A 24,468-nucleotide genomic window follows, 5' to 3' on the forward strand; every position below is an offset into this window, starting at 1 on the left:
CTATTTGATACTTGCTTTAGGGATCTTAATAATAGACCTTGCAATGACAAACAAAAAACAGAGAATGACATTGTGCAATAAGACGACTAGAAGTATTTGGAAGAGGTAACAAAATACCCTTCAACTCTGAATAAGGCAAGGCATGACATGTGGGAAAATTACTTTAAAATGAAGAACTGTAATACGTAAGGGACACGTGGAAAGCAGACCAGATGAGACTGGCTTCAGGAATAACTGAGAACAGATTAAAAACAATTTACAATTGTAGAGGCAGTACGAGAGGCCAATAGGAGTTAAATCATATTTTATCAGCAACTAGTAATGAATCTGGGAGTTAATGTGGCCTCTCTACTGAGACTGGCTCTGAAATAGTACATTAGGCTTGAGACTCCTTATCATTTCACAACTGAAACCTGAATAGGAGGGAACGAAGTGAGGCAAATTAACAATACTAAGAAGAGCAATTAAGATGCCACCAACTTGGTTGACTCAAAAGAAAAAGAACTTCTTTGAAAAAACTCCACAAACTTGTATTTCTTTACTACAGAAAGAATACATCTTAATCTAATGGTCAATTACATTTGAATTTCAAAGTTCTGAGTTTTCATCCTTCTATGAGCCAACATACATCATTTCATAAGCATATGCATTTTACCAAATGTAACTCCCCTGGGAACTACAACACTGAACTACTTGGCTTTTCTGTCTCCTTACTTGCTGATCTAATGCTATCTAATAAATATCACCACCGCAAACTCGATATGTCTGAAATGGAGCTATTACTACCCTCACATACCTCTACTTAGATTCCTATGTTACTGGCCACCTAGCATTCTAGTCCAGAGAACTATCTGATTATCACCACATCATCCTCCTTAACATTTTTTTTGCCTTTACTCCAACACCAGGATTTCTATAACAGCTAAACTTAGAGCACTCGTTAGACCATGTCATTCTCATATTATAAACTTTTCATTTGCTCCTAAACACCTCATTAACTGATACCCCATGGCCTTTTTATTTCCCTTGCAGCTCCCGCATTGCTATGTCCCAGCCATGCCAAACCACCTGCCATTTTTCCAATGTGCCATGCTGTCTTATACGACTGTGGCTTTGACCATGTTGTTCTTTTTCTCTGAAGTGATTTTCCCTCTCTCGTGTACCTACCTAAATTCTACTCATTCTTCAAAATCCTGTTTTCAAGGAAATGCCCCACTTTCCTGACCTCCTTTGGGTAAGTTGAACTCCGTCTCAGTAATGTTCAAATAAATACACTGTGAATGCCCTATAACAGCACTAACGCATTGTACTAGGAATGATGATTTACCATGTCATGCTGGACATTCTTGAGATCAGACAGCCTTGTTTACTTCTGCTATTCTAGCAATAGTAATGTGACAGGAAATTGTGAGGCACACAGTAAATATTGGCTGAATGAACAAATGAATGAGGCAACCAATCAGACATCTTGAAAACTATTTTAGAAGCCTTACTTAGGGAACAACCAAGTCCGACTTGCAGACAAGACTGCATTTAAAGGCCTATTCGGTGACTCAGCAAATATGGTTTGAATGATGAGCTGACTCTGTACCAGACACGTGCTAGTCATTAACTATAGTAATAATGACCATGACTCCAATACCAAGGCAACAACCCACACTCACATGAGGTTTGCTATGTGTCGGGTTCTGTGGACAATCCTGTCTACGGCCCTCTCTGCTGTACATGCCATGGTGTAAGTGAGGAAACCAAGGTATAGAAAGGTTAGGTTCACACTCTCAACCATTGTGATAATAGTGCCTCATGAGAGATAAAAACCTGAATGATGACTCCTGCTCTAGAAGAGCTCAAAATGACAGACAACATGGCCACTTGAAAACACTAGTCCACAGCGTGAGGTATGTGCTATGGTATGGGGCAGGCAGCAAGCATGCCGTAGTCTGAGAGTCTAACTGGAGACGTGGATGGGTGATCTGGTGAGGGAGAGATCTTCACTGAGGAAGAAATTCCTGCTCTGGGACTTATATCCTATTCCCCTTAATGTCTGCCATTTGGACCTTTGTGGACATTAAGTAACAACTTTAAGAACCAAATAGATGTTTGAAACTAAAACATTTCTACCAACCACTGGATGACTGAAAAACACAAGTTTCCACATAAATATGGCAGCAACTGAAATAAGAAAAAAGAAATGATATTCTAAATATGCCAACTAAGTTTGAAGTGCTTATGCAAAATTAAATAATTACCGTATGAATGTTTCTTTTGGAAAGAGAGTTCAAAGAGATGATGGAAGAGAAGATCTAAAAGGAAAAGAATGTCTACACGGTGTATGCCTTTGAGTTCGGGATTTAAAAATAAAAGTAGTTCAAAGATTTCTACTGCCTGGACACATCTGCTTTTTAAATAAAAGAAAAACAACAGTTATGTAACTGATAGTTACTGGTAGTAGTAACTACCAGCCTACTGAAATTCATATGCTATGATTCAGTAATAAAAGAGAAAAGGGGATGGTATGGATACTTACATTAAGCAGCTGTTCGAAAGCAAAACTAAAGCCTTTCTTATAGTCTGTGATTCCTTTTGCTGTGATGTTATTCACTGCATCTTTCAGCACTTTCTTATTTCTTACGTTGGCTTGGACAAGGTGCTGAAAACAGCTCACATCCTGGGCATTGCTGTTAAACTGTGAAAGACACAAAAGTAAATACACAAATGAACATGAAAATCAATCACACAATTTTAGTTGCATTTGTGACTTCTATGTCCCAATCCTGTTGTGCTTTTTCTTTCATAAAGGAAAATGAGTAAACTGGTAACTGAAGTACACTGAGGATCAAATAGCAATTTTCATCTAAGCCTCCCTCCTACTGTAACCCTGAGCCTGTCACTCACCTTCATGAAGCTTAGCTTCTCTGATCATGAATTTGGGACTTTAATTATGTAAGATCCCTTTCAGCTCTCAAATATCCGAGCATTTAGAGGGAGGAAAAAAACCCAACAACAACAAACAATGAAATGTATTCAGAATCCAGAAATGATATGGAGCAGGTTCAAGGAGAAACTAACCATTTGCTTGCCTCTCATAAGGAAAAGCTAGGCGGGAAAATATTACACTTAACGACAGGAATAGAGGATTAGTAGTTTTTCTACCAGGTTTAATGGAGGAAAGTAATATGAAAGAATTAGGAACAATGGGTGGCCTTTCAGAACCATCACTCCACAGCTTATATACCGAATGTCATGGAATCATGAAGGCAAGGCTAAGGGCAAGCAGGTCCTGGAAGACAGGTTTTGCTCTAAGTGATGAGTCCCTGAACCACAAGGATGCTACAGGAGGAGAGAATGTAAACTTTGATACCTGTCCAAAAGTGAAAATCTAACAATCATCACCAAAGTAGTATCACCAACCCCACAAAATGTGTTCACATAGTTCACTGGGCATTTCCAAAAGAACATAAGAACAAGAGAAGTAATGCAGTGAGATCCAGGGCACTGAGGTCAGTGGGATCATCCTACCGTTGATCAACTCTGCTATTTGTATGAGCCACTTGGGCTCTTGGGGCCTAGAGTCACATCTGCAAAATGAAGTTAATAATAAAAACATATTTTCTAGAAGGTAGGGGTCTGGCCAGATGAAATGCTGGAGATATTCTTAAAAACATATAATTAAATAATTTTAACAGGTGGATCACAAACCAAAATATAAACTTTGTAACTGATCACGTACTTTTATAAATGTAAAACATCATTCCTTTTTTTCCTCTGGAAATCATTGAAGCTTAATTATAAGGTGCACTGCACATTTCATTAATTCAATAAGCAAATGTTTACTATCAGCCTGTCATAGGTCAAAAATTATGGCAGGTGATGGTTTTATGCCTTCAGACATTTAGTAAATTATGCACAAACATATACATACATGTAAGCACATATATGATGTCTGCCTTGTGCTGCATTTATTCTAGAAATATTAATCTTTTTCTCTTTGCAAATATCCTACAAGTTATGTATTATTACTATTCATGAGGAAACTTAGGTACTGGGAGGTTAAATAACTTGCGCATTGTCACAAAGCAAATAAGAGACAGGATTAGATTAGCACTGTGACACAGAGTCTGGGGGATTTTAACTATTCTTATAGAGCCTCTTACTATATTACAATATATTATGATTCATTCTGTAAAGCAATATAGTATTAGTCCCTCGGAGACAATATCATGAGTGGGTTCTAGTTTGTACTGTGAGCAGTCAGGGGGAAATTCCTGTGAGAAATGACATTTCCTGTGATTCTAGAGAAATGTTTCATTTAAGACTATGGAGGAAGGCAAAAAGAACAACAATGTAAAGGGCTATGATGTTAGGGGCAGGGAGAAGACTTTCAGAGAAATATAAAGGAGGAGAGTTTAGCTCACTCACATATGACTGAGGACAATGACATAAAAGGAGTTCAGAGAGGGAAGCAGGGCTATATCATTCAGGGACTAACAGAAATGCTGAAGAATTGGGATTCGCTTTTCTGTCAAATGGTAAGTCACAGATTTTAAGCCACAAACAAAACAATTTAATGTAAAATTTTAAGAGATCATCTGAGTCGCTGTTTGGTAAACAGATTTAAGGTGAGCAATATTTAAAGGAGGGAAAATTATTAGAAGGCTATCATAGTAACCTAGCTGAACATAATAAGGGGCTCTTGATTTGGAGACGGTCAGAACAGGAGGGGGTACAGATCTATTTTGGAGGAAGAATCCACAGGATATGATGGTGAAGTGGGTGATAGCTGAGGAAGGCAATAGTGCCCTAAATGCCATGCAGGTGTCTGACATGGGCATCAGGATGGTGGAGGGTAGCAGGAGTGATAGGTTCAGAGGTACTTGGGGAAAAGACCAGGGAAGCGTAGAGCTCAAGGGAGGGCGAGTTTTCATAACATTCAAAGTGTGAGACTCAAAAAATATCTTGGCTAAAGGTAAAAAAAAAAAAAAAGAAGAAGAAGAAGGCTTCAGCATAGAAATTTGGTTTAAAACCTTGCATGTAATGATTCCAAACCCAGATAAAGACCCCACTAAAAAGGAGTACTATAGACCAATTTCCCTGATGAACATGGATGCAAAAATCCTCAACAAGATACTAGCCAACCACATCTAACAATACATTAAAAGAATTATTCACCATGATTAAGTGGGATTTGTACCTGGGATGCAGGGCTGGTTCAACATCAGCAAACCAATCAATGTGATACATCACATCAATAAAAGAAAGGACAAGAACCACACGATCTTCTCAATAGATGCAAAGAAAGCATTTGACAAAATACAGCATCCTTTGTTAATAAAACACTCAAGAAAATAGGGACAGAAGGATTATACCTCAAGATCATAAAAGTCATATATGAAAGACCCCCTCCCTGCTAATATCATCCTCAAAAGAACGTAGAAAAACTGAGAGCTTTACCCCTAATGTCAGGAATATGACAGGGATGTCCACTCTCACCATTGTTATTCAACATAGTATTAGAAGTCTTAGCCTCAGCAATCAGACAACACAAAGGAATATCAGGCATCCAAATCAGCCAGGAGGAGGTCAAATTTTCAGTCTTCACAGATGAAATTATACTCTATATGGAAAACCCAGAAGATTCCACCAAAAAACTGCTAGAACTGGTCCATGAATTCAGCAAAGTTGCAGGACATAAAATCAATGCACAGAAATCAGTTGCATTTCTATACACCAATAATGACGCAACAGAAAGAGAAATCAAGGAATCGATCCCATTTACAATTGCACGAAAACCCATAAAATACCTAGGAATAAACCTAACCAAAGAAATGAAAAATCTGTACCCTGAAAACTATAGAAGGCTTATGAAAGACATTAAAGAAGACAAAAAAAAAAAAAAAATGGAAAAGCATTCCATGCTCATGGATTGGAAGAACAAATATTGTTAAACTACCCAAAGCAATCTACATATTCAATGCAATCCCTATCAAAGTAACACCAGATGAACATAACGGAAGGGAAACAAAAATAATATAAAAACAGGGAGGGGGACAAAACAGAGAGACTCTCAAATATGCAGAACAAACTGAGGGTTACTGGAGGGGTTGTGGGAGGGGGGAGGGGCTAAATGTGTAAGGGGCACTAAGGAATCTACTCCTGAAATCATTATTGCACTATACACTAACTAATTTGGATGTAAATTAAAAAAAAAAAAAGCAAAAAGAAAGTAACACCGGCATTCTTCACACAGCTAGAACAAACAATTATAGAATTTGTATGGAACCAGAAAAGACCCCAAATAGCCAAAGCAATCCTGAAAAAGAAAACCAAAGCTGGAGGCATCACAATCCCAGACTTCAAGCTGTAATCATCAAGACAGTATGGTACTGGCACAAAAACAGACACTCAGATCAGTGGAACAGAATAGACAACACAAAAATGGACCCACAAATATATGGCCAACTAACCCTTAACAAAGCAGGAAAGAATATTCAGTGGAAAAAGTCTCTTCAGCAAAGGGTGTTGGGAAACTGGACAGCGTCATACAGAAAACTGAACCTGGACCATTTTCTTATATGATATACAAAATGAAACTCAAAATGGATGAAAGATCTAAACATAAGACAGGAAGCCATCAAAATCCTAGAGGAGAAAGCAAGCAAAATCCTCTTTGACTTCGGCCGCAGCAACTTTTTACTCAACACGTCTCTGGAGGAAAGGGAAAGAAAAGCAAAAATGAACTACTAAGACCTCATCAATATAAAGAGCTTCGCACAGTGAAGGAAATAACAGCAAAACTAAAAGGCAACCAACGGAATGGGAAAAGGCATTTGCAAATGACATCTCAGATAAAGGGCTAGTAATCCAAAATCTATAAAAAACATCACATTTAACACCCAAAAAACAAATAATCCAGTGAAGAAATGGGCAAAAGACATGAATAGACACTTTTCCAAAGAAGACATACAGACACAGGAAAAAAGGCTCAACACCACTCATCATCAGGGAAATACAAATTAAAGCCACAATGAGATATCACCTCACACTACTTGGAATGGCTACATTAACAACTCAGGCAACAACAGATGATGGCAAGGATGTGGAGACAGAGGAACCCTTTTGCACAGCTGGTGGGAATCCAAACTGGTGCAGCCACTCTGGATAACAGTTTGGAAGTTCCTCAAAAAATTAAAAATAGAATTAACCTAGGGCGTAGCAATTGCACTACTAGGAATTTATCCAAATTCCTTCCAAACAGCTGTGCTGTTTCAAAGGGGCACATGCACCCCAGGGTTTACAGCAGCACTATTGACAATAGCCAAAGTATGGAAAGAGTCCAAATATCCATCGACAGATGAATGGATAAAGAAGATGTGGTGTGTATATACATACACACACACACACACACACACACACACACACACACACACACAACAGAGTATTACTAGGAAATCAAAAAGAAGGAAATCTTTCCATTTGTAAAAACGTGGATGGAACCAGAGTGTATTATGCTAAGTGAAATTAGTCAAAGAAAGACAAATATCCTATGACTTCACTCATATGTGGAATTTAAGATACAAAACAGATGAACACAAAGCAAGGGAAGCAAAAATAATACAAACACAAGGAGAGGGACAAAACATAAGAGACTCTTAAATAGAGAGAACAAACTGAGGATCACTGGGGGCGGGGGGTTGTGGGTGGGGGATGGGCTAAAAGGGTAAGGAGGATTAAGGAAGACACTTTTGGGGATGAGCAGTGAATGTTATATTAGGGGATAAATCACTGGAATCTACTCCTGAAATTATTGCACTACATGCTAACTAACTTGGATGTAAAACTTTAAATATAAAAGGGAAGTAGAAAAAGGAGCCCCTAAGACAACAGTTGAAATAAGTTCGCATGGAGGCAGGAAAAAAATCAGTAGACTGGGCTATTTGGGGTGACAAGAGGGGAAAAAATAGGTCTCAGGAGGAAAAACACTGCAGTTCAGATACAAAGATGGGGAATTCAAAGTGCCCACTGAACTCATCCACATTATACAATGTCAGTGGAGGGGGCAGAGCCCCCACACACACTGAAGCACACTGGGAAGTGGTAGAACGTGCAGAGGCACGTCTTCCACATCTTCAAAGCACTTCGGCTGGGAAGAAAGAAGAAAAAGATTGGGGTACCTCTAAGGGTAAGCCTGAGGTCAAGGAAAGGCTTCCCTCAAGTGGAGGGTCACTAGAGCAAGAGAGGTTCATATCGAAGAGCAAAGGAAGAAAAGATGCAGGATAGTAGAGAGCGAAATACAAAGTTCTTGTGAGGGTGGGAAGGACACTTACAGCCTATGTGTGGAGGAATGACCCTTGAATGTGCATCGACTTCAATGTTCCAGGTAAAGAGCACGGGCTGAGTACCGATGCTGGGTGTATGCATAAATTAGGGGTTGAAAAGGTGACAGTCAACATCTGAACAGCAAAGCAATCAATGTAAAGTAAGGGAGGAGGCACCTGGGTGGATCAGTTGGTTAAATGTCAGACTTCAGGAGAATAAGGAAGATGGCGGCGTGAGAGGACGCTGGGCTCACCGAGGTAGAATCGCTTAGATTCTACCTACACCTGCCTAAATAACCCAGAAAACCGCCAGAGGATTAGCAGAAAGGAGTCTCCGGAGCCAAGCGCAGATGAGAGGCCCACGGAAGAGGGTAGGAAGGGTGGCGAGGCGGTGCGCGCTCCACAGACTGGAGGGAGGGAGCCCGGGCGTAGGGGCAGCCCGCCGGCCAAGCAGAGCCCCGAGCCTGGCTGGCAAAAGCGGAGGGGCCGAATGGAGTGTGTTCCGACAGCAAGCGCGACTTAGCGTCTGGGAGGTCATAAGTTAACAGCTCTGCTCGGAAAGCAGGAAGGCTGGAGGACAAAGGGAGGGAGAGTTGCTGAGCCCCCGGACGACAGAGCTCTGTTTGGCGGGGAACAAAGGTGCTCGCTAGCACCATCTCTCTCGCCCATCCCCTAGCCAAAATCCCAAAGGGAACCAGTTCCTGCCAGGGAACTTGCTTGCTCCCCGCAAACACCCAACACTGTGCTTCTGCGGAGCCAACCCTCTGGCAGCGGGTCTGACTCCCTCCCGCTGCCACACGGCCCCTCCTGAAGTGGATCACCTAAGGAGAAGCGAGCTAAGCCTGCCCCTCCTGCCCCCGTGCACCTTGCCTACCCACCCCAGCTAATACGCCAGATCCCCAGCACCACAAGCCTGGCAGTGTGCAAGTCGCCCAGACGGGCCACACCACCGCACAGTGAATCCCGCCCCTAGGAGAGGGGACGAGAAGGCACACACCAGTCTGACTGTGGCCCCAGCGGTGGGCTGGGGGCAGACATCGGGTCTGACTGCGGCCCCGCCCACCAACTCCAGTTATACACCACAGCACAGGGGAAGTGCCCTGCAGGTCCTCACCACTCCAGGGACTATCCCAAATGACCAAACGGAAGAATTCCCCTCAGAAGAATCTCCAGGAAATAACAACAGCTAATAAACTGATCAAAAAGGATTTAAATAATATAACAGAAAGTGAATTTAGAATAATAGTCATAAAATTAATCGCTGGGCTTGAAAACAGTAGAGAGGACAGCAGAGAATCTCTTGCTACAGAGATCAAGGGACTAAGGAACAGTCACGAGGAGCTGAAAAACGCTTTAAACGAAATGCAAAACAAAATGGAAACGACGACGGCTCGGATTGAAGAGGCAGAGGAGAGAATAGGTGAACTAGAAGATAAAGTTATGGAAAAAGAGGAAGCTGAGAGAAAGAGAGATAAAAAAATCCAGGAGTATGAGGGGAAAATTAGAGAACTAAGTGATACACTAAAAAGAAATAATCTACGCATAATTGGTATCCCAGAGGAGGAAGAGAGAGGGAAAGGTGCTGAAGGGGTACTTGAAGAAATTATAGCTGAGAACTTCTCTGAACTGGGGAAGGAAAAAGGCATTGAAATCCAAGAGGCACAGAGAACTCCCTTCAGACGTAACTTGAATCGATCTTCTGCACCACATATCATAGTGAAACTGGCAAAATACAAGGATAAAGAGAAAATTCTGAAAGCAGCAAGGGGTAAACGTGCCCTAACTTATAAAGGGAGACCTATAAGACTCGTGACTGATCTCTCTTTTGAAACTTGGCAGGCCAGAAAGGATTGGCACGAGATCTTTAATGTGCTGAACAGGAAAAATATGCAGCCGAGAATCCTTTATCCAGCAAGTCTGTCATTTAGAATAGAAGGAGAGATAAAGGTCTTCCCAAACAAACAAAAACTGAAGGAATTTGTCACCACTAAACCAGTCCTACAAGAGATCCTAAGGGGGATCCTGTGAGACAAAGTACCAGAGGCATCACTAAAAGCATAAATCATACAGGCATCACAATGACTCCAAACCCGTATCTTTCTACAATAACACTGAATGTAAATGGATTAAATGCGCCAACCAAAAGACATAGGTTTCAGAATGGATAAAAAAACAAGACCCATCTATTTGCTGTCTACAAGAGACTCATTTTAGATCTGAGGACACCTTTAGATTGAGAGTAAGGGGATGGAGAACTATTTATCATGCTACTGGAAGCCAAAAGAAAGCTGGAGTAGCCATACTTACATCAGACAAACTAGACTTTAAATTAAAGGCTGTAATAAGAGATGAAGAAGGGCATTATATAATAATCACAGGGTCTATCCATCAGGAAGAGCTAACAATTATAAATGTCTATGCGCCAAATACAGGAGCCCCCAAATATATAAAACAATTACTCACAAACATAAGCAACCTTATTGATAAGAATGTGGTCATTGCAGGGGACTTTAACACCCCACTTACAGAAATGGATAGATCATCTAGACACACGGTCAGTAAAGAAACAAGGGCCCTGAATGACACATTGGATCAGATGGACTTGACAGATATATTTAGAACTCTGCATCCCAAAGCAACAGAATATACTTTCTTCTCGAGTGCACATGGAACATTCTCCAAGACAGATCATATACTGGGTCACAAAACAGCCCTTCATAAGTATACAAGAATTGAAGTTATACCATGCATACTTTCAGACCTTGCTATGAAGCTTGAAATCAACCACAGGAAAAAGTCTGGAAAACCTCCAAAAGCATGGAGGTTAAAGAACACCCTACTAAAGAATGAGTGGGTCAACCAGGCAATTAGAGAAGAAATTAAAAAATATATGGAAACAAACGGAAATGAAAATACAACAATCCAAATGCTTTGGGATGCAGCGAAGGCAGTCCTGAGAGGAAAATACATTGCAATCCAGGCCTATCTCAAGAAACAAGAAAAATCCCAAATACAAAATCTAACAGCACACCTAAAGGAAATAGAAGCAGAACAGCAAAGGCAGCCCAAACCCAGCAGAAGAGAAATAATACAGATCAGAGCAGAAATAAACAATATAGACTCTAAAAAAATGGTAGAGCAGATCAATGAAACCAAGAGTTGGTTTTTTGAAAAAATAAACAAAATTGACAAACCTCTAGCCAGGTTTCTCAAAAAGAAAAGGGAGATGACCCAAATAGATAAAATCATGAATGAAAATGGGATTATTACAACCAATCCCTCAGAGATACAAACAATTATCAGGGAATACTATGAAAAATTATATGCCAACAAATTGGACAACCTGGAAGAAATGGACAAATTCCTAAACACCCACACGCTTCCAAAACTCAATCAGGAGGAAATAGAAAGCTTGAACAGACCCATAACCAGCAAAGAAATTGAATCGGTTATCAAAAATCTCCCAACAAATAAGAGTCCAGGACCAGATGGCTTGCCAGGGGAGTTCTACCAGACGTTTAAAGCAGAGATAATACCTATCCTTCTCAAGCTATTCCAAGAAATAGAAAGGGAAGGAAAACTTCCAGACTCATTCTATGAAGCCAGTATTACTTTGATTCCTAAACCAGACAGAGACCCAGTAAAAAAAGAGAACTACAGGCCAATATCCCTGATGAATATGGATGCAAAAATTCTCAATAAGATACTAGCAAATCGAATTCAACAGCATATAAAAAGAATTATTCACCATGATCAAGTGGGATTCATTCCTGGGCTGCAGGGCTGGTTCAACATTCACAAATCAATCAACGTGATACATCACATTAATAAAAGAAAAGAGAAGAACCATATGATCCTGTCAATCGATGCAGAAAAGGCCTTTGACAAAATCCAGCACCCTTTCTTAATAAAAACCCTCGAGAAAGTTGGGATAGAAGGAACATACTTAGACGTCATAAAATCCATTTATGAAAAGCCCACAGCTAACATCATCCTCAATGGGGAAAAACTGAGAGCTTTTTCCCTGAGATCAGGAACACGACAGGGATGTCCACTCTCACCGCTGTTGTTTAACATAGTGTTGGAAGTTCTAGCATCAGCAATCAGACAACAAAAGGAAATCAAAGGCATCAAAATTGGCAAAGATGAAGTCAAGCTTTCACTTTTTGCAGATGACATGATATTATACATGGAAAATCCCATAGACTCCACCAAAAGTCTGCTAGAACTGATACATGAATTCAGCAAAGTTGCAGGATACAAAATCAATGTACAGAAATCAGTTGCATTCTTATACACTAACAATGAAGCAACAGAAAGACAAATAAAGAAACTGATCCCATTCACAATTGCACCAAGAAGCATCAAATACCTAGGAATAAATCTAACCAAAGATGTAAAAGATCTGTACGCTAAAAACTATAGAAAGCTTATGAAGGTAATTGAAGAAGATATAAAGAAATGGAAAGACATTCCCTGCTCATGGATTGGAAGAATAAATATTGTCAAAATGTCAATACTGCCCAAAGCTATCTACACATTCAATGCAATCCCAATCAAAATTGCACCAGCATTCTTCTCGGAACTAGAACAAGCAATTCTAAAATTCATATGTAACCACAAAAGGCCCTTGACACAAAATGTCAGCCAAAGTAATTTTGAAGAAGAAGACCAAAGCAGGAGGCATCACAATCCCAGACTTTAGCCTCTACTACAAAGCTGTCATCATCAAGACAGCATGGTATTGGCACAAAAACAGACACATAGACCAATGGAATAGAATAGAAACCCCAGAACTAGACCCACAAACGTATGGCCAACTCATCTTTGACAAAACAGGAAAGAACATCCAATGGAAAAAAGACAGTCTCTTTAACAAATGGTGCTGGGAGAACTGGACAGCAACATGCAGAAGGTTGAAACTAGACCACTTTCTCACGCCATTCACAAAAATAAACTCAAAATGGATAAAGGACCTGAATGTGAGACAGGAAACCATCAAAACCCTAGAGGAGAAAGCAGGAAAAGACCTCTCTGACCTCAGCCGTAGCAATCTCTTACTCGACACATCCCCAAAGGCAAGGGAATTAAAAGCAAAAATGAATTACTAGGATCTTATGAAGATAAAAAGCTTCTGCACAGCAAAGGAAACAACCAACAAAACTAAAAGGCAACCAACGGAATGGGAAAAGATATTTGCAAATGACATATCGGACAAAGGGCTAGTATCCAAAATCTATAAAGAGCTCACCAAACTCCACACCCGAAAAACAAATAACCCAGTGAAGAAATGGGCAGAAAACATGATTAGACACTTCTCTAAAGAAGACATCCGGATGGTCAACAGGCACATGAAAAGATGCTCAACGTCGCTCCTCATCAGGGAAATACAAATCAAAACCACACGCAGATATCACCTCACGCCAGTCAGAGTGGCCAAAATGAACAAACCAGGAGACTATAGATGCTGGCGAGGATGTGGAGAAATGGGAACCCTCTTGCACTGTTGGTGGGAATGCAAATTGGTGCAGCCACTCTGGACAGCAGTGTAGAGGTTCCTCAGAAAATTAAAAATAAACCTACCCTATGACCCAGCAATAGCACTGCTAGGAATTTACCCAAGGGATACAGGAGTACTGATGCATAGGGGCACTTGTACCCTAATGTTTATAGCAGCACTCTCAACAATAGCCAAATTATGGAAAGAGCCTAAATGTCCATCAACTGATGAATGGATAAAGAAATTGTGGTTTATATACACAATGGAGTACTACATGGCAATGAGAAAGAACGAAATATGGCCCTTTGTAGCAACGTGGATGGAACTGGAGAGTGTGATGCTAAGTGAAATAAGCCATACAGACAAAGACAGATACCATATGTTTTCACTCTTATGTGGATCCTGAGAAACTTAACAGAAACCCATGGAAGAGGGGAAGGGAAAAAAAAAAAAAGAGGTTAGAGTGGGAGAGAGCCAAAGCATAAGAGACTCTTAAACACTGAGAACAAACTGAGGGTTGATGGGGGGTGGGAGGGAGGGGAGGGTGGGTGATGGGTATTGAGGAGGGCACCTTTTGGGATGAGCACTGGGTGTTGTATGGAAACCAATTTGACAATAAATTTCATATACTGAAAAAAAAAATGTCAGACTTCAGCTTAGGTCACGATCTTACATTTCTTGAGTTCCAGCCCCAAGTTGGGCTCCGCGCTGACAGCTTTGAGCCTGGAGCCTGCTTCGGATTCTGTGTCTCCCTCTCCCTCACTACCCCCCTTTCACCGGTTGATGCTCGCTCTCTCTCTCTGTCTCTCTCTGTCTCCCTCTCTCTCTCTCCCCCCTCTCTCAGAAATAAATGAACATAAAAAAAATAAAAAGATAAAGGGAGGAGATGGAAGGTTTGGAGAGAGTACAGATAAAACAAGAAGGAAAATGTCCTGCACAGATAATTAATTTGAGTTCTTTCTCATTTTTATTTGAACACTACTTTCAGGTACATCATATATATGAAGAAAAAGCCCCAATACATATTTTTTGCTTTTTCCATAAAATCAAATGTTGAAAACTTAGTATCTTCAGATCTAAATTCCACTGCCTCTTTCATTCCATTCTTTGATAACTTGACACAATCTTATCTTACACATTCTATTTTGAAAACAAAAGAATGTGAGAATTCCCATGTTAGAACGTTTAAAAAAAGTTTGCTAGTACATCAACAGTAAAATATCTGACTTTAGAGAATTATTAGAAATGGTTATAGGAGATGTTATTAACTGATTTAAACGATGAATCATGATAAAATTAGAAGTTATGCAGAAAATGAACACTAAATAATGTATTGCCCTGAGTCTTTTGGTTGGCCTTGACCTGCTTTTAACACATAAGAATGAAGCATCTCATTAAGTCACTTTAACAAACTGATTAAATGTAAATTCAATTCATTAAATACAAATTCAGTGGTGTGTAACAGAAATTCTCTGATTATACTCATAATAAAATTCATAAATAATGCAGAGAAACGAATAGCTTACAAAGTGTAAGTCCCCAGAGCGAATCTTACCCTCCTAGGAAAGGGATGAGAAAGTTTAAAAGTTCTAAATTAGGCAAGTGTATATTTCACAGACACCTTACACTCGTCCGCTTTTAGAGTAGACAAAAAGAACAGGTTTATTTTCACAAGCTGAAACTGCAGTCTTTGGTAACATGTGCCTAGACGTCAATTTATAAACCACATATTTAATACATGAATCATACATATATTAAAAACCTTAGGGCAAAGTTCACTAATATAGTATTACAAAGCTTCGAAATTGTATCCTGCGAACAAAAATTGATTTAAGGAGGCCAGTTTTTGTCATCTACTAAGAAAATGCTTTTAAAAAAAATGTATACTTAATCCTACAGAGTCAGAAATCCAAACTAACACACTGATTCCTTTCCTGATCCCAGAAAATTCAGCTGAGCAGATCCCTTATTAGAACTGCTGAGAAAATCACTGCTAGCAGGCGGAGAGAGAAAGAAGTGTGGGTCAGAGTAAGCATGTGGGGTTTAAATCAAGTGGGACTTTGTATCCCTGCTCCAGCAAATGAACATTCTTTCCTCTCCTCCTTCCCTATCACCTGTTCCTCTGCCTACCTGCAACACTTCTCTTACTCACTTGGTTGTTGTCCTTACCTCAACAGTTGTTCTTTACAAAGGGCTTTCCTGACCTTCCCTGACTAGATCCAACCATCCCACTGTAACCTCTCCTAGGCCTAGATGGATCTCTTCTTTACAGAATACAACACAATTTAAATTTCCTATTTCTTTGTATGGTATCCTGATAGATGTCTCCTTTGGATTAGAAGTCCACACAAAGAAAACAGCCATCCCACCATTGCAACCTTAGCACTTGGCATATAATAGTATGCTATAAATATCTAATGAGTATATGAATGGAGTTCCATTAGAAGACAGTGTGGGGGCGCCTGGGTGGCTTGGTCGGTTAAGCGTCCGACTTCGGCTCAGGTCATGATCTCACGGTCTGTGAGTTTGAGCCCCGCGTCGGGCTTTGTGCTGACAGCTCAGAGCCTGGAGCCTGTTTCAGATTCTGTGTCTCCCTCTCTCTCTGCCCCTCCCCCGTTCATGCTCTGTCTCTCTCTGTCTCAAAAATAAATAAACGTTAAAAAAAAATTAAAAAAAAAAAGAAGACAGTGTGAAATGTTGACCAAAATCAAGTTATAGGAGTGCCTGGGTGGCTCAGTCAGTTAAGTGGCCAACTTCAGCTCAGGTCATGATCTCGTGGTCTGTGAGTTCGAGCCCCACATCAGACTTTCTGCTGTCAGCGTGGAGCCGGCTTTGGGTCCTCTGCCTCCCTCATTCTGCCCCTCCCCCGCTTGCATTCTCTCTCAAAAATAAATATTAAAAAAATCCAAGTTATAGATTTCTAAATGCAGAAATTATATTTTAGCTCTACAATATGTTCTTAAACTTGTATATTCCTAAATATAAGTATTCTGTCCAAATAGACACTATTCAAATACCCAAATGAAGATGTACGTAAAACATCTATCTTGGAGCCTGACACAAAGTAGATGTTAAGTCAAGTGCAACTCTATCTTTTAAAAAAATAATTTTACTATAAACATTAGTATGCTCAATTCTCAAATCAGAACAGACCCTAGATTAATGATGAATAATATCAGCTTTGGTGAGTTTTAAATAAAGTTCACTAACAGGACGATACAGGTATCCTTCAAACACTAACTTAATGTCTGAAATAGCCTCTGAGATAACCATCAACAATAAATTTCAATGCTTCCAAAGAACCTTTCTGTTAAATATCACAGTCAAATACACCCATCATATTAAAAGATACTTTCAGAGCCAAAATAAATCACTAACCTCTCAAATGAATTTAAACTCCTGGTTTTATAAAGACAGTATTTTTGTTCTCACGTACTCTGCTAAGTAAGAAATCATTTCACAAAATACTTCGGACAGACAGAGCTCTGTTCATTGAATTCACCTTGGATAAAGATGATGAAATGTTGGCACTGCCGTGATACACACCATAAGTCGAAGTAGCATCAAGTCCTTGGAAAGCAAATTTGTCTACAAATGGCACCCTCATGGGGTGTTCGAACACAGCTTCACAGGGCACCAGGTCTACCTTTGAAATGGTTAGCAGGCTCAAGTAGTTTTCCTCTAGAAATAGTAAAAATTAGGGGTGCCTCGGTGACTTAGTAGGGTAAGCGTCTAAGTCCTGATTTCAGCTCAGGTTATGACCTCACAGTCATGGGTTCAAGCTCCTCATCAGGCTCCACAATGACCATGGAGCCTGCTTGGGATTCTCTCTCTCTCTCTCTCTCTCTCTCTCTGCCCTCACCCCACTTGTGCTCATTCTCTCATTCTCTCTCTCAAAATAAATAAATAGGTAAACAACAACAAAAAACACCCACCTCAAATCCAGACCTGCCTGCTTTGAAATATGGGTAATTCTTGAAATTACAAAATACAAGTGAACTTATTTACATAATCTAAATATAATAAATAATTTATGTAACAAATTATATTATGCAGGATTATTTATTTCCATAAATTATCTAAATTAAATACACTATAATTTTGTGTGTCAAGTCTTTACAATTATGATATGAGAAGCTATCCACACTTTGGACACAAGATGGCGATGCAGGAAAATAAAAGCAAAGTGAACAGAGGATGTGATCTTTAAAATCTTGGTTAAGTTTTATTCCTATTATAAATATTTTCATTTTCTTATTTTTACAGGAAATTTAAAAATGGGAAATATTATAAGGCAACAAAATGGTTATCCTAAAAGTCAGAGAAACACCTGATAACATTTATCCATACACATATGTACATAATCAGTCAAGAATGATTTTTCAAGTTTTTTAGCTACTGCCAAATTAACTTCCAGAAATTGTGTGCCAATTTATAATATATTTGTAACAGTCTCACTCCACTTTCATGAATACATAACATTTTTATTTGCTAAATCCTAAGTACAAAGATTATTTCAATCTTTTAATTACTTGAATTTTCTTGATGGCTAATGATGTAAAACTTTTTCTCATGTATCAATTTTCATATAATCTTGTGAGTTGTCTTATTTTTATTTATAATAAACAAAGATTTAGAATATATTTCTAGAACATTTTTTATTCCTTTACTATTTCTATTATTTCACCGATTTACTATTAATAATAATAATAAAAATATCAGCTAACATATATTGAGAATCACAACAGTGCCAGGCTAAACACTTTACATGCATTGATTCATTTAATCTTCACCAAGCTTACGGTTTTAGTTTTAGTTTTGAAGATTTAAAAATACGCAATGCTTCACGAATTTGCGCGTCATGTTTGTGCAGGGGCCATGCTAGTCTTCTCTTTATTTTTCCAATTTTAGTATATGTGCTGCCAAAGTGAACATTGGTTTTACTTTTTTAATAGTTTCCATTATACAATTGATGAAATGAGTCTGACAGTGTAAAGCAAAGTGCCCCAAATCACACAGCAACCAAGAGTCAGAGTCCTACTTCAAACCCAAACAATCTGACACACTTTTCTCTATGGTGTCTCATCATTTCCAACTGATACCAAAAAAAGTAAGCGGCCATATCCTGTCATGCTACTTTTTCCACACTTCCGGTTGAACTTTGGAACCTTTTTTTTTTTTTTAATATAATTAAAATTGCATTTACCAATAAATTCTGGAAAAACTGACATTTTCACGTGAGTCACCTTTTCATTTCAAGAAGTTATTATTCCATATTCATTTCTGTATATCCATTTCAACTCTTCTACTTATACCTCATATTCTTTTCTCTTTTCTACAGTGCAGATCCAACATATATTATTCAAAGTATTTCTAGGTAATTCATGATTTTTGCAAACATTGTGAATAGGATTCTAATTTCTATTATTAATCCCTGTCCAGGGAAAACCAGAAGGGGAGGTCACCCTTGCAAGTTAGAGATGCTATAAATATCTTTGTTAATAGCACTATGGAACTTCAACACTCTAGTCCTCAAAATGACATGGTTGTTGCCCAACACTGGCTGCTGGTTTATGGTTTCCTTGGCCTGTTGGATAAAAAAAATTGATTAAAAAAAGTTCTACTTTTCAATCCAATTTAACAAAGTCAGGTCTAATCCAAGTCCTGCCTCTACAAACTATCAATGTCCATAGACAGCTGTTTCAATTATCTCCTTGGAGCTATAAATTCCTTCTTTCTGGAGGGGGGAGTTTTAGCACATCAACTGGAAAGGCCCCCAATTTCTAAAATCTTATCATTTAGATAAGATCGTTTTAACTATTAGAAGAATAAAAGGAGTAATGAATTCTGTAAATGTCCAAAGAAAGTCACATTAATAAAATAGTGAAGATATTGACATTATTGACACAAAATTTATGTTTGCCTATAATTATAAAACATGGGCCATCTAAACTTTTGATAAGCATTTTTACTTTTAAACAAATATTTCAATTAACGTGAATCACGATGTGCTAAAAATTCAGTCTGTTGACTTTTTGTTGAAATATTGAGTGAATTTCTGAATAAGCCCCAGTATCATTTTTAATATATTCTATTCATATTATCATATACAAAACTCTTAAACAGCTCTAGTTATATGCATTTGGAGTTTCAAAAAATTGAGAGTATTTGTATTTAGCTCCCTGGCTCATCTCTACTTGATATTAATGTTTTCTTTCTCAACCATCATTTTGTCAACCACTGTGCAATCCTGATTCCACAGCACTTGTCCAGCTAGAAATATGGGCAACTTTCTCATTATCAGTCTTAAGATGTAACAAGCATATCAGTATTATTTCTATCACAAGTTTTTTTCATAGCCCTGTGGAAATTTGAAAGCCAGCTCCCAAGGATGAAACTTTAATGAGATGACAAAATGATCATATCTACTCTGATTTTTTCCTCTTTACCAACATTATGATGCAGAGTTGACCAATATGCTAAATGTTTGTATGGTACCTGAAGCTGATTACTTGGAACATCTTTCCTAGTTGAAAAAAAGATCAATTATGAGTTTGGCTGGATTTGCCTGAAAAACTCAGAGAATGATATACATATCTAAAGTATTTACAGAGAAGAGATGCTAGAGTCAGATAAAATAAGTAAGGATGACTCTAATCACTTAAGAACACAAACCTATTTAATCAGTGATTGAAATTTATTATAAAATTCTGACAACTATGTAAGACTCCCCCCTCCACTGTTATGACTAACCAAGAAATAGACTCAATTGAAAAAGCACCACTATGTGCCTTGCATTTTTTTCTTTTTCAAAAAAAAATTTTTAATGCTTATTTTTGAGAGAGACAGAGACAGAATGCGAGTGGGTTAAGGGCAGAGAGAGAAGGAGACACAGAATCCGAAGCAGGTGCATTTTTTTCTTCTTCAAAAAAAAATTTTTAATGCTTATTTTTGAGAGAGACAGAGACAGAATGAGAGTGGGTTAAGGGCAGAGAGAGAAGGAGACACAGAATCCGAAGCAGGCTCCAGGCTCCAAGCTGTCAGCACAGAGCCCGACACGGGGCTTGAACTCACGAGCTATGAGATCATGATCTGAGCTGAAATCGGACACTCAACCAACTGAGCCACCCAGGCGCCGCTGCATTTTTCTATATACAGTAACATTTCAGTAAAACAGACAGTGTCTCTATAGTCAAAAAAAAAAAAAAAAAAGCATCCATTGGTGGGGAGGTGGGAGTGCAGGGGTATAGAAAATAAACAACAAACATATATATATATATATATATATGTATCAGGTGGAGAAAAATGCTACGAAGAAAAAGAAAGTGAAGTCAAGTGACTGACAATGATTAAAGAGATAGTATAACTAAAACTGGAATGACACTGGAGATTTGGTAGTCAAGGAGGTCCACTCTATTACGGAAGCACTTGAATGAAAAGAAGCACGCATCTATCTAGACTCAGAAGCATCAAGACTCAGGGTAAATCAGAAGCAATTTCTAATCTGTGCATACCAATAAGATATGCACTTAACAGAAAGAAGAGATCTATTTTTTTTAAGTAAGGTTAGTAACATCACCACCAAGTTCTTTTAAACAGGAAACAGCATTTGGAGCCAACAAATAGTTACCAGCATGACTTGAAGAAATTATATTCAACCTAACTCTGTTCCACTGAAATCAAACATATAAATATACATATATTTTCAAATATATTTCAGGGGCACCTGGGTGGCTCAGTTGGTTAAATGGCCGACTTCGGCTCAGGTCATGATCTCGCAGTCTGTGAGTTCTAGCCCTGCGTCGGGCTCTGTGCTGACAGCTCAGAGCCTGGAGCCTGTTTCAGATTCTGTGTCTCCCTCTCTCTGACCCTCCCCTGTTCATGCTCTGTCTCTCTCTGTCTCAAAAATAAATAAACGTTAAAAAAAAAAATTAAAAAAAAACAAAATAAAATATATTTCAATATAACAAATATTTGAAAAACTTGAGCATGATTAGGGTATAAACTAATGAAAAAAAGTAAATAAAGAAGATACCTACCAACAGAGCATCAGGTTCAAAAGGAGAGAGAACATGAGGAATGAAAAAAATTTTGGGATACTACATTTTCAAAGTGTATAATCTTTGGACAAAATGTTAGAAAGAGGAATTAATTATGGAAAAAGGCAAATACTAATATTTGATATTTATAAGAGAATTTAACATGCAAACAGTCGCTTTATGCCAAAGTCCTTTTCAATGGAACAAATGACAAAAAGACTTTCATGTCTAGTTCATGTTTTCAAGTTCTACCATAGACATCAAGATTCTCAAAATGTTTTCTAGAACCTTAGCGATGTGCTGAAAGGGGATTCTGCTATTCACAAATTAAGGTTAAAGTCGATGCATTCTACAAGTCAGTACTGTAATGTAATATCAATTTATATTTTGATTTCTGCTGAATTTACGCCTACTAAGTAATTAGGAACAAATACGAGAGCTTAAATGTGAGCAATTTGGCTAAAGTTACAGCTCAGGTCAGCCCCAGTCACTCTCTTGACCTATTGTCATGATTAAATGAATACTTGGATTCTGAATAATCTTACCAAGTCCTTACATGCCTATGGCGCATGGACTCATTTCCTAGTCCTTCAAGTCCCAGAAAATAAGTTGTAACTTTTATATTATTAAAAACAATAAATTAGTTCAAAAGAAAAGTTCTCCTTCAGCCTCACCTTAAGTATCACATTGTCATTTCTAAAACTGCAAATGAAACTAATTTCTAAGTACCAAAAACTGTCTTTAGTGCACCATGTAATTAATGGAAAAAATATTTATAATGCTTGTCAACACCTTCTTATAAACTTTCCTTATACATGCAAAGCAATTAATTTATCCTCTGGCAATCTTTTTTTTTTTTAAACTAAATAACCTTGATTACGTGCCCTGTTATTATAAACTCTAAATTTGTCCCTTATTTGATAGTCTTCTCAAATAGAGTCTTCCATAATTTCTTTATGTATCTTTTAAATAGAGTTAAGTTTATAAAGCACCCATCTTTACCTTAAAAAAAATAGCATATAAAAAGAGAGAACTAGGGTTCTTTTAATAAATCTAACTCTACTCATCCTGTCTTAATACTCCCCTCCATAGAGCAAATGGCTACAATATAAAAATATTCATAAACATCCATAGTACTAATAATGCTGTGAATTAACCAAGATCTTAAAATCTAAATCAGCAATAAGCATTATAAGTTACAACAAGCTCCAGACAGATGCCTGTTGGACTTTGCTAAATGTACCTCCCTCCAGTACCTTGACTTCCTGATTTCCTCATGGCCTAGGACTCACTGGACAGGCTTTGCTAAATGAAGATTCTGACCCTGAAGTGTGGTGCCTGAGAGTCCACATTTCTAACCAGCTGTCAGGGGCTGCTCTGCTTTTCAGTCATGGGCCCCTTCTTACGTGGCAAGGGCATACAGCTACAAAATTCTTGGTCATTGACATAAAAGAGAGCTGAATCGACATAAAAATATCTTGAAATCTAGATGATGACTATTTTATAAGACATGAAATGAAATTTCTGTTCTAGACTTCATGGCTCACAAAAATGCACTGGCACACCAATTATCTGTCACTTTATTTGTGCTCTGGCAAAAAGAGGGCCTGTTTTGTAAGGATGAAAAAACTCACTTTTAAATTTAAGTAGTGCAACAACTTACAAATGTGCTCATTGTTACAGGCAGAGTAGCAAAGTTCTAAGCTACGAAAACCATGCCCTTGTCTAGGAACACACGAGGCATATTTTAGAAGGAAAACTCAAATTTAAAACAATCCAAGCCATGTCTTTCTTGAAGATACAGTGCAATCTCGTATTTAAACAAACCTCTTGTGTGACATTAGTTGGTGTTAGACTGTCAAGTCAAAAACTGGGAAGTACCTGAAATTTTATCCTATTTGCAAGCTAATGAGTCAGCCTCAAAGGTGGTACATCGTCTCTATACAATTCTACCAGCGCCATCTAAGAGGCAGAGTCATCTGTGGAGAGTGGGAAGCAGATGACTTAACCAGAGAGTCTTGCTAATGCCACCAGCATGACGCTGTGATCATCCCTGTCCAGCCTCCTGCTATGATGACTGTGGCTCCTTAGTCCTCATTCTGCACTTGCATTTGGACACTGTCATTTCCAGAATTGCTGTTTAGTGCCTACTATCCAGACAAAGCGCAGAGCTTACTTCAATATCAGAGATACTATAAGGAAGCGTATTTTGATTATTTCTTTTTCATGAGTATTAAAGGCTACACTTTTTAATTTTTTAAAAATATTTAATTATTTTTGAAAGAGAGAGTGACAGAGCATGAATGGAGAAGGGGCAGAGAGAGAGAGGCAGACACAGAATCCAAAGCAAACTCCAGGCTCTGAGTTGTCAGCACAGAGCCTGACACAGGGCTTGAACTCACGAACCTGAGCTGAAGTCAGACGCTTAATCTTCTGAGCCACACAGGCCCCCCCAAAGACTGCACTTTATAATGACCACATATTAGAAAAACTTCCAAGAAAAAGAGAGACTGAAAAATGCTTAATGTCACCAGAACATTTGCATCTAATTCTTAAGCAACAAGATGTGATCTTATTGAAACTCATGGCCATTTTCTTCCGTTGTTAACTTTTC

The 24,468-nt window shown here is 38.5% G+C and overlaps 1 protein-coding gene and 1 non-coding gene across 6 annotated transcripts in view; both read right to left on the reverse strand.

Moving 5' to 3' along the window:
* The window catches only part of CACNA2D1 (calcium voltage-gated channel auxiliary subunit alpha2delta 1), a 497,531-nt gene that overhangs the window by 87,854 nt on the left and 385,209 nt on the right, over window positions 1–24,468 (reverse strand). For all 5 annotated transcript variants that reach the window (XR_006210876.1, XM_042965363.1, XM_042965360.1 and 2 more), the window contains exon 11: window positions 2,528–2,686. Coding sequence is in view for 4 of the 5 variants with exons in the window: in XM_042965363.1 (XP_042821297.1) it covers window positions 2,528–2,686 (159 nt within the window). In the remaining variant the exon portion in view is untranslated. The remainder of the gene's footprint in view (window positions 1–2,527; window positions 2,687–24,468) is intronic.
* LOC122236758 lies at window positions 18,644–18,748 on the reverse strand. Its single transcript, XR_006215010.1, has one exon. It is a non-coding gene; the product is annotated as a U6 spliceosomal RNA (small nuclear RNA).

This window comes from Panthera tigris, chromosome A2, assembly GCF_018350195.1.
Source record: "Panthera tigris isolate Pti1 chromosome A2, P.tigris_Pti1_mat1.1, whole genome shotgun sequence".
In the NCBI taxonomy this organism is placed as follows: Eukaryota; Metazoa; Chordata; class Mammalia; order Carnivora; family Felidae; genus Panthera; species Panthera tigris.